This window comes from Phyllostomus hastatus, unplaced genomic scaffold (genome assembly GCF_019186645.2).
Source record: "Phyllostomus hastatus isolate PE091 unplaced genomic scaffold, TTU_PhHast_1.1 phas_scaffold_585, whole genome shotgun sequence".
In the NCBI taxonomy this organism is placed as follows: domain Eukaryota; kingdom Metazoa; phylum Chordata; class Mammalia; order Chiroptera; family Phyllostomidae; genus Phyllostomus; species Phyllostomus hastatus.
The window spans coordinates 27896530-27907277 of NW_025334037.1; the positions used below are offsets into that span (position 1 = coordinate 27896530).

Consider the following 10748-nt stretch of genomic DNA (forward strand, 5'->3'; position numbering starts at 1 on the left):
AGCTTCACTTCATTTCCTGTCTGACCGAGTGCCCGTGTAGGGCAGTGAGTCCAAACCACATCTTGTTCTAGTGCCACCGCCCAAGGGTTGGGACACAGAGCGCCAGGGCTGGCTCTCCGCTCAGATCCTGACCTCACTGGGTGGACACGTCCATCTCTGGGCCCCGGTTTGCTCACCTGTGACATAAGGTCCATACATGATGTCCCTAAGGTCTGGCACACTGCAGGCCCTCAGCAGAGATCACAGTCCCCGCATCCTCATCACCCAGAGCCCTACCAATTCCCACAGCCTCCTCCCTGCCTCCTGCTACTGCCACCGTCACATCCCTCCAGCAGCTCGGTCGTCCCAGGAAGACCCTGGTAACAGATCACAGAGCGGTGCTCAGCCTCGGCCAGCTCAGAGATTCCCCTGTGGGGGGAGTGGTACTGGGGGATTTCTCACTCAGCCCCCCACAGCTTAGAACAGCCTAGTGGCAGGGCCTTCAGGGGCTGGGCAGAGGGATTTCAGGTTAGGGGGCAATGCCTGAGAGCTGGTCCAAGATCAGAGCACAAGCTCCTGGGGGGCCAGAACTACAGGGTCCCCAGCACTCGACACCTGGCGGGTGCTCAATAAATACTTGGTCAGTGAATGAATGCAAGGTGACGGTGTACTGGGGTCTCTCTGCAGACCCCAGGCAAAGCTGCAGGGCCGTTTCTTTGGTTCCTACCTGGCCCGCTAATGCGGGCTGACCTGGCTCACTGCACAACCCCTGGACCGAGGCTTTAAAAACTAACCCTGCACCCCCCACACATACCTGTGGGATCTGCACCTGAAGGCTGAGCTGGGGGTCTGCACAAGTTCCTTTTAAGACAGTTCCACGCTCCTCTTTCAGCTGCCCAGGAACCCAAGCACAGAGAGGGATGTCCCTTGCCCCCAGCCCTGGCTCCTGGTCCTGAGCAGCTGCTTGAGGCTGCGCGGCGCTGAGTCTGTTTTTGGGCCCACTCGTTGACTCGTCACTGACCGCCTTCCTCCCCTTCTGTGTCCTGAACACGTCTCCTGCCTCTGTATCTGGCCCCTACCACAGTTCACCCCCGCTGGGGACCATGAGTTCTGGGTGCTCTAACTCCAAAATCCCTTGTCCTCCACCCCTCCAAGGTGTCACCTCTTCCTGTCTATCCACAGCCAGTCTGAAGGCCTGTCTGGCTACTCCAAACTCTGGAGCCCCCTGCCAAGGCCTCAATTCTGCTTCATTCATCATCTTGGGTCTCTGCCAGCAACGCCACTGTCCGTCGGTCAGTCCACCCTGCCCCAGGCCCCTGCCCCACTGCCTCCCACAGGTGGGTCCCAGCTTCTCACCTGGTATGAGACGGCCTGTTGGCTTTGGCTCTGACCTCCCCACCCCCCCAGCCTCATCCCGCTCCCGCCCTCTGCCGCCTCCTGCCCCAGCGCTGGCTTCATGCCGCCGACACCACCTGTGCAGTTTTCTACCCACTAGTCCTCCTCTCCCAGTCTGGCCATCAGAGAACCCACGTTTTACCTGCTTGAATGGAGGCTTCCTTGGCCAGCGGGCCTTCCCCAGGTGTCAGCCTGAGCTGGAACGCACCCACGCTCCCACCCCAGGCCTAAACTCCTTTCTGCACACACTTTGCCCACTGCAGTGCCTCGTGGACTGCATGTGTTCACGCGCCTGTCTCCTCCAACGGACTGCTGGGCGCAAGGACCTCGCTCCACTCGTTTCTGAATGCACGCACAGGGCGCCCAGCCCGCGGCAGAGCGAGCGCCCAGCTGAGCACCCTTGTGCTGCACTCACTCAGCACACGGCTGTGGGCCTCCAGGTGTGGCCACTGAAACTCGGGGCCTTCACTCCCCAGCCCAGGGCTGGGGTTGGCAGCTTCCCAGAGACACCCAGGGCAAGCATTAGGGAAAGGCCGGCCCCTCTGGGGGGGCCCTCCACCTGGGGGTCAGGGAGGTGAAGTTCGGGGGACAGCAGTGCAGAACCCAAGGGGCCACCCGTCTGCTGGAAACCAGCGGCAGACCGTGCTCTGTTCACAGGCACAGGAGGTGGGGCAGAGGTTAGAAAAGGGAGAGACCAGGCGGAGCCTGCACCCCGCTTTCTCCCCAGGCCGCGCAGGCCGCCATTCCTTCCAGCCCAGCAGCCACCCCAGCACTGGCTGGTGCCTGACGTTCTTTTCCCAAAGGAGAACGGCCTTTTGCTCTCAACTAGGTCAAGGCTTGAGGTACCACCCTGCACTGACTGGGTCCCCCATTCACCAGACTCCCTCACAGGCAGCTGGCAAGCAGCAGGGCCCTGCTGGGGGAAGGGGCGCGGGCACAGGCTCTGGCCAGAAGACACACAGGCAGCTGTCATCACTGCCCCACTGGCTCGCCTTGTCAACAGGAAGTGCTGAGAGAGAGGCAGTTTACTCCAGGGGCTGCCCCGACAGGCGGCTTCCTGGGCTCGAGGTTACATCCTGCTTTCTGTGGCCGAGGAAGTGGGTCCTGGTCCGAACAGAGGCTTTTGGTCCAGTGATGAGGTGCAGCCGCGGTGGCTCCATCACCAGAGGGTGCGGTCAATGTCAGGAGGGTGTCGGAGGGGCCCCGGTGGCGCCCAGGGCTGTGGGCACGGAGAGGCCACAGGCTTGGCTTCGGCCAGAGTCAGTTTTATTAGGGCGGAGGGGCCCAGAGGACTGAAAGGCCGAGGCACACCCTGCCCCTCCCCGCATCCCACCCCCAGGGTGTCTGTCAGCCCCAACTGTAGAAATAAATTTTCTGCCAGGTGGGCAAGTAATCCATGAGTGGCCCTGCAGTGGGAGCGTGTGAGAGAGAGAAAGAGAGAGAGGACACAAGTTCAGGACCGAGGGTCAGACTTCCACTCTGCTCCACCCGGGGCACCTGTCAGCCACGGCCGCTCACGTCCGCACAGCCAGGAGCCCGACCCCCAGCTCCTGGCCCCTCAGGAGGCAGCATCGGCAGCGGTCTCTGTCCCCAAGTACAGACACTGGGGATTCTCAGGCTCGGAGAAGCCACGTGGCTTTCCAGCCGCAGGTGCTGACAGCCCAGAGGCTCTCTGCTGAGGTGGAGTCTCCACACAGCCCTGGGGGGCTCCGTCCCTGCCAGTCTGTCTCCACCCTGAGAGTCCCCTATCACTCCAGGACCCTGAGGCAGGGAAAGGCTGGTGGCCCGATAACGTCTAACGCTCCTCCCACCACGGGCCAGCCTGGCCCCAGTCCAGGAGCTCTTGCCCACCAACCTGGCCTCTGGCTCCCTCTCCAAGAACCAAACGACAAGGAGACAAAGAGAAAAAAGTCCGGGGGACCGGGTCATGCATGAGCTCTGTGATACTATAATAATCACACGGTGCCCCGTGCTTACTTGCGACCAGGCCAATGCCCGGGACATGGTCTGCCAGCAGCTGGAGCAGGAAGAGGATCCTGGCCCTGCGAGAGGATAAACGGGGGGCAGGCTGAGTGGGGCATCTGGGTCCCTGGAAACAAGGGTGCTAGCACACCCTCGCCGACCACCTGACCACAGGCAGGGCATCAAGAGACAGACGGTAGCTATGGAGGGCGGACGGACCCCGGCTCCGAGGACAACAGCTCTGGGCATAGCACCAGCCCTGCCTCCTCCAGCCACAGGCAGGCCTGGGATGCGCACAGCTGGAAGGCGGCCTGGCACTGTGTCTGTGACAAGGAGAAAAAGGGTGTGCCTTCTCAGACTGCACCCTGCTCCTGTCCTCTGGGACAACAAGGAATTTCTCTGCCTGGCTTCCAGACCCTTCCAGTCTGGGCCACTGCTCTGAGGGTGCCAGGCTGGTCAGGTTAGCGGACAGCGCACCGAGTTGGAGGCCTGCGGCCCGGGGAGCCGCCTCTGCAGCCACCATACGAAGTCCCGCAGGTGATGGGACCCGGGCGCAGCGATGTTCCCTCGGGGAAGCACGAGCAAACTGCAGGGTGTCGGGGGTTCTGTACGCCTCTAGGGAACGGAACAGGGTCTGGCTCTCGCACCTCATGAGCTTTCAAACTAATCTGAATGCAGGGACTGCCAGGCAAGTTGGTTTCGCTGAGGTGGCATTAAACATGGCATAAGCTTGCTTTCTACTGTCTCAGACGAAAACAGAGGCGGCATGGCCGTAATAGGAAGCACCCCTCCAACTCACACCCGTCTTTCGGGGGTGCACTTTTAAAAACCGACACGGGGCCTCCTGGGGGCCTCCGGCCTGTCTCATGGCCCCAGCTGCTGTAAGGGGAGACCCCTCAGACCTCAGCCTGGCCTCAGGCCGTCATCCTGGCAAGCCCTTGGGAGACTTGGCCCTGAGCCGCCCCCACGGGTGCCCCCAGCAGGCCTCTCTGTGTCTGGCTGAGGCTGGGAGCTCTGGACCCTCACAGGAGACAGAGTGGGGGCTGGGCAAGGCCAGGGACAGGCCAGGAGAGGACATGGATGTGGGATCTGGCTCTGCCACTGGCTAGCTGGGTGGCTTTGTTTACGCTGCATAATGTCTTTGAACCTCAAATGCCTCCCATAAGAAGTGGGGATAATCCAAACTATTTGCCGAGAATGTGCAAATGAGCTAGAGGGTGTGGAAGGCCCAAACCCCCCACCGCCCCCATGGCCTGGCCCTATCTCCCGCCAATAACTGCTTCAGCTCCTACATGCGTGGGCTGCTGGGCCCAAGAGGTCAGAGGGCAGGTCTAGGCTGGATGCAATGAATGAGTGACGGTACCCAGCAGGTGCTCAGTGAAGCCGGGAGGGGGGAAGGAGGGAGGGCCCCGCCATTCGCTGCAGAGCCCTTACTCGGAGAAGCGGTCGTAGAACGGGGAGCGCAGCAGGTAGTACAGGAGCAGGATGGTCCGGCGGCGCAGCTCCAGACGCTCCCTGCGGCTCAGGCCCTTCCTGTCGCTCAGGAGGCTCAGACTGGGGAGAGGAGGGGACACTGCTAGGGCCGGCAACAGGAGAAGGGGCTCCTGCCCACCCAGAGGAGGCCAGGCCCGCAGCACAAAGCTCAGCCGAGGGAGTGGAGCCCCCAGACAGGCCCAGTCTCACCTGGTCACATCCACGACGCCAGAAAGGAGCCAAGGTGTCCATGACCGCTGACCCCATATGCCCAGGCTGAGCACTGGCGGCCAAGGCGTCAAGGATGTCTCCAGCACAGGGACCGCCCTGTCCACTCCCGTCACCCCGACCCCCAAGTGGCGGTAGCCCCACGCCAAGGATACAATGCAGCAGGGGCCGGGCAATGTACAAGGACTCTGCGATGGTCTCCTGCAGCCCCAGCGGAGTGGGGGTGACGTTCAGCTCCTCCTGGTGCCGCTTCTGCCGTCGTTCCTGCTGCTGCGGGGCTCCCCAGTGCCTTGAGTGCAGGGACGGAGCTAGAACGCAAAGGCGGGTGGGCGGCCAGGCCCAGGCTGGGGTAGGCGGTGATGGCAGCCAGAGCCTTAGGCCCACAGTGACCTCAGAACTGAGGTAGCCAGTAAGGCTACATCCTATACTTACTGTTCTGGAGGGTTCGCACCACTCGGTTTGACCGCTTCCCCACGTATGACTGCTCCTGGCTGCCGTGGCTGTGCTCGCCGTCTAGCAGGGATAGACAGAAGGCCACACAGTCAGAGGGTGTGTTTCCGGCAGAGCCTGCACAGGGTATGTGTGCAGTGAAGGAACGCTCATGGGCTAAGGGGAGGATGGGTGAGCTTGTATTATGGCAACTGCTGAATCAGGGACACAGTATCAGGGACTGTGGCTCAACCTGGCACTTGCCCACAGTGGGCACTCTGCCACCCTCCCTGGCCTAAAAAGAGGTCAGCATTCCCTGTGGCACACGTACCAGCCAAGAACCCAGGCTCCTGAGGGACTGGAACAAGGCAGGGAGGGCCCATCCACATGTAGGGACCCCGCACCAGAAGGGCTGTACCTCTAGTCCTCGGCGTTCAACACGACCATGAGGAACCGCCCCCACTGAAGGCGAGGACAGCGAGGCTCAGGGACCAACAGGTGATGGGCCCAGAGCTCTGAAGGGACAGATTTTTGGGGTGTCCTGCCTCATGACCCTGGGGTTCTTAATATAGAGCCAGGCCCAGGGACAAAGTTGGCATGACCCCTGTCTCCTGCTGATGCTCGGTCCCCTCTTTGTGCGGCCCACAAAAAAAGGATGAGGACTCTGATGTCAGAAGTCCTGAGTTCAAATTCCGATTCTGCCCCAACCTAATCTTTCTGTTGCTTCTCTTTAAAATACAGGGTGACGAGAACAAGTGAGTTGGCGGGGACCAAAGTGCTCCATAAGAGGACAACATTGACTTGGTCAGCTCTAAAGCCACAAATGAGTCCCATGTCAGTCCCACTCGAGAGCAGGGAAGCAGCTCACCTGGGGGCGATGCCTGGGCCTCTCTGTCCAGTGGAACGATGGGGGGCGAGGTCTGGAGGCCAGCCTTGAACCAGACGAGCAGCAGCATTCGCAGGACCGCCCTGGATTGGGGGTATGGCAGAGCTGGGGGAAGGTGACTAGCTGGCACAGGTGTCCCCTTCCCTCTGTACAGTTGGCCTTGACTGCCCCCACCCAAGGCCCTCGACAGTCCCGACATACTTGGCCAGCTGAATGAGGGCGATGACGAGCCAGCGGCCCACTTCGCCCCACACCTTGGCGGCCCCCATCTCCATGAACACCTCCACGCATTCCAGCACGCTCAGCCACGTCAACAGCTTCTGCTGGGACAGCGACTGCAAGAACCCCAGGCCAAGAGGTCAAGGGGCATCCCCTCGCCCCAGGCCCTCCCCAAGGGGACTCCTCTGACAAGAGAGGTAGATTTTCCCCTTTCCAAATGGGTAGGTCTGAGCTCTCCACGTAGGCTACTCCGTGTTCCTGAAACTCAGTCTCTTCATCTGAGACGGAGACACTGACACCTTGACGTTTCACCTAATGAGATGACGGAGGCTCATGTGGATATAGGCATGTCTCCTATTCTGAGACCATAACCTGTGCTAACACACAGGCTGGCTGTTACTGTGTCTTTCCCGAGTCCCTGTGCTTCCCGCCCTCAGTTCCGGGCAGAATTCTCACCACTGGCAGCTTTTTCTGAAGCTCCTTCCGTAGGATCCCATCATTGAGCAACACCAGCAGGTTAGAGGCAGAGTACACTGAGGGGCAGAGGGTGGCCTTGAGGCAGGCTCTGCAGCCTCCGCCCCTTCACCTTCTCCCCAGAGCTGCATGGATCAGCCATCCACAGATTATGTGGAAACCAACCCACCTCCCTGTCCACTTCTCCAGAGCTCCACTCTCCCCAATATGATCTCACGTGGGTGGGTGGAACGGGAAAGAATGGTTTGATCTCAGTGGCAAACCAGCCCAGAACGGCCCACTGTGCTTCAAATAGCCACAGATGTGTGGTTTCACCTCTGGGCCTCTGCTTTCTCTGCAGCCTATCCCTGAAAGTCTATTTCATTTCCACCTTTCAAAACCCAGTTCATCCTTTCAGGGATGTCACCTCCAATACTCACTAAGCAACACTACAGAGTAAGTTACAGTCCCAGGATCCTGGAATCTGGGAGATCTGGATTTGAACCCAGGTTCCGAGATCATCAGTGGCTGTTCCCTAACCTCACTGAACTTCTGTTCCCTTAACTGGACACCAAGGACAACAGTAGCCACCTCATATGGCTGTAGAGAGGATTAACCGGGCAAAGGCAGGGAAAGCCCTTGGCTCAGCCTCTGACCAGTCAAGACCGGCAGACTTCTTTCTCAACTCTGGGGCATAGAGGGCTCCTGAGAGTGGACGCTGGAGCTTTGTCCGATTCAGTCACAACACAGGATGATCTAACAGGAAGCCCAGGGCTGCGATCTGGGGTGGTCACCCCTCTGGGAAGCCCTCCGGGGCCCGCCCCGCCTCCACCCACCCCAGAGCCCAGCTCACCCAGCTCTGACAGCTCGTGCGAATCGGCGAAACGACCTAAAAAGGCACAGAAGGAGGCATCTGTGAGCGTTCTCACCGGGCGTCTTGGGTCCCTGGATGTCCCCTCCCTACGCCCTACGGGAACCTGGAAGGAACTTCTCAAACACAATGGTCACTACCCTGACTCTGGAAGGAAAGGGACCAGTGGGGTCAGGGGTCAGAGCCCCGAAGGGATGGGTCAAAGGTCGGGGTGGCACCTGCCAGCAGGTAACTGAGACCCCGCACTGCCGTCTCCAGCTGGGCCGTGGCGGCCGGGTGACGAGTCACATACTCCTGGTAGCGCAGGCCCAGGAGCCGCAGCTTCTCCATCCTGCCCTGTGGGCCGACAGACCCACTGACCGACAGACAGTACGAGTGGTTGCGGTGCCCAGCTTCCTGCGCCCTCCTTCCTGCTTCCGGTCCTAGGCCCGCCTCTCCATTGCTTAACTTCCGCGGTCCAGAAAGACGGTGACGTGAAGGGCCATTGAACCCCCCATCACCCCATTTCTTATAACACCTCCCACCAGGGTAGCGCCTAGCAACCGAGGGGCTAATCCCGCCCTCCCTACTCCTTCAGATCATTGGTTAACACACTCCACACTGGCCTTTCCGCCTTTCCGGTTGGCTGCCCTTGCGGCTGCGCAGTTACAGCTCCAGGAATGCTCCGGGGCAGTCGGAGTTGTACATTCCAGGGAAGAGTTCGGAAACCTAGAGTCTGTGCAGTAGAATGCCGAGCGGTTCCAACGAGAGGAGGGTATTTTAAAGGGCTGGGAGGTAGTTCGCAGAAAGGAGCCTCCATTAGCCTCGAGGAGGCGCCCAGATAGTCTAAAAACAGTCGGAATGTATCTCGGCAGGCGCGCTTATGGCCAGTTTCGTCTCCCACCCCCACCGGTGGTGCTGGGGAAACTGAGGCAGCGAGAGGTCCACTATGCTACGCAGGCTTGATCCCCCTGCCAGCACCGTTAGTGCCTCGGCTTCGGCCCCAGCTCTTGCTAGGACTTTGCCCACCAAGAGCGCGCACCTGCACTCCCTCTTCCTCTGGGCCTCGGGTTTTCTCATCTGTAATGGTTTGAGGGCAGACTTGGTGCTTTAACTTGGAATCAATCTCAAAGCGGTTTTTGGCCCTCGGATGCACCTCCTGGTCCTCAGCTGCTACTCAAGGGCTGGGGGCGAGCCCTGGGGATCCCATCCCAAACAGGGCAGCCTCCTTGGAAGAGGCAGCGACGGGAGAAAAGAAGCCAGAGGCGGAGGGAACAGAGATGCTCCGGTGCAGCCATTCGTTGTGGAGGAGGAGGCGGGGCATGCGCCGGGCAGTTCGAATCCCGACAGTGCACACGGAAAGGGTCTTTTTTAAGAACCCTGTCGACATTTGAATCCTGGTCTAGTCTGACCACAGAGTCTAGGTGTTTTAAGCAACACACCTCACCAGAAAGCCTCAATCCGTCCTTGCACTCCCTTCCCCGAGCCTCCCCCCCAGTCTAGTTTTCTTCTATATCCGGGGGGAATTGCAGCTGCCTGGCCTACTCCAGAGGCCAAGAATGAAGACAGGGAGACAGATCCAGGACCCTCTGGAGAGGCAAAGGTCTTGGAGACACAGGAGGTGGGCAAGGCTTCACCAGCACCGTTTCTCACCCCACTTCCCACCTCAGTGCCAGGCTCACTCACCGTCTTCTTAGCAACGTTGCCCTGTTGCAAGAAACTCCTTTCCACAGATGGAGAATAAAAGCCCAAGGAGGGCGTGACCAGAGGTCACGAAGCATGGCATTGCCAAAAGGACCTCAATGCAGGTCTCTGGTGCCAGTGCTCTCACCCCTACTGCCCTCAGCCCAGGGACAGCAGTGACATGTTGAGGCCATTTGGTCATGAGTCAAGTTAGCAACTGAGACCAAATTAAGACCAGGGCTCAGGGAATGCCCTGGGTGTGAGGCTCTTTCTCCCTGTAGCCCACCATCTAAATGAACTTGTTCCCCAAACCTCACCAATGGGCAGGCCTCCACCCCTTCCCTCTGCGGCTGTGGAAGGAGTCAGGAGGGAGAGTGATGTGTCTGGCACTCCCAGCGCTCGTAATCCTGTGCTTCTAGGAAGGAGAGAGGCAAGGAGAACAGAAGTGGAGGCCCCGGAGCAGAATTTGAGCGGTTCTTGGGTTGACCCTGTTTCTCTTGTCTCCTTCCAGGACTGGGAGGGGATTACAGGCCCAGCTTGGTTGACTACAGGAAGATTGCCTGTTCCTCTCCAGATTCTGGGCTCGATTAAGTCCCAGAGACAAAGAGTGGCCGTGTACAGGAGGCGCCCAGGGCAGCTCCTCCCTGCTGGGTCCCTGCCTGTATTCGGTCACCTGGTTGGGCTGGAAGGGCCACTGGGCAGATTGGGCTGGGTGTCCCCTCCTTAATTCTGCCCTGAGCCACAGGGAAGAGAGCTAGACCAGTCCAATAGGTACAGATGAAGGCACTGAGGCCCAGAGAGAGAACCTGCCTGATTCAAGGTCACACAGCAAAGTCCTGGGCAGAGCTGGGCCAAGCCAGGCCACAGGCCTAGGAGACCAGCACCCATTTTATGCTCATCTAAAGGCGAGTCTCCCTTTCTCCTCCATACCCCAGGAGAGCCTCTTGGAGGACCAGCAGGCATCTCACACCTGCATCCCCCCTGAATGGTAAGCTCGAGCAAAGGATGGGACCAGCACTGTGACTGACCAGTCGCTCTGCAGACCCAGGTGCTGACCCGGTCCCCCCACAAACTCCCTTGCTAGGCCCCGACTGCGTGCCCTACCTGCTCCCTCCTATTTAACCCCCACCGAAGACAGTCTCCTTTGAGGGTCTTGCAGAGGGATTGACCCACCCCCACCCCAGCTCCAGG

At 59.8% G+C, this 10748-nt stretch overlaps 1 protein-coding gene across 5 annotated transcripts; it reads right to left on the reverse strand.

Annotated features, from left to right (window-relative positions):
* Positions 1-2518: 2518 nt before the first annotated feature.
* Positions 2519-8353, reverse strand: PEX16 (peroxisomal biogenesis factor 16). Of its 5 annotated transcripts, none has more exons than XM_045825426.1 (11): positions 8114-8353; positions 7878-7913; positions 7028-7104; positions 6554-6687; positions 6335-6457; positions 5470-5550; positions 5193-5345; positions 5020-5092; positions 4771-4890; positions 3352-3416; positions 2519-2780 (listed from the first exon to the last, which is right to left on the reverse strand). In XM_045825426.1, exons 1-11 carry the CDS (start codon positions 8223-8225, stop codon positions 2534-2536), a joined length of 1221 nt encoding a protein of 406 aa, XP_045681382.1. In that variant the 5' UTR covers positions 8226-8353; the 3' UTR covers positions 2519-2533. The 5 variants fall into 5 exon arrangements, with proteins under 5 accessions (XP_045681382.1, XP_045681383.1, XP_045681384.1 ...); XM_045825427.1 differs by having other exon boundaries at positions 5020-5099; positions 6335-6435; positions 8114-8342; XM_045825429.1 differs by having other exon boundaries at positions 2624-2780; positions 6335-6435; positions 8114-8328.
* Positions 8354-10748: the final 2395 nt, after the last annotated feature.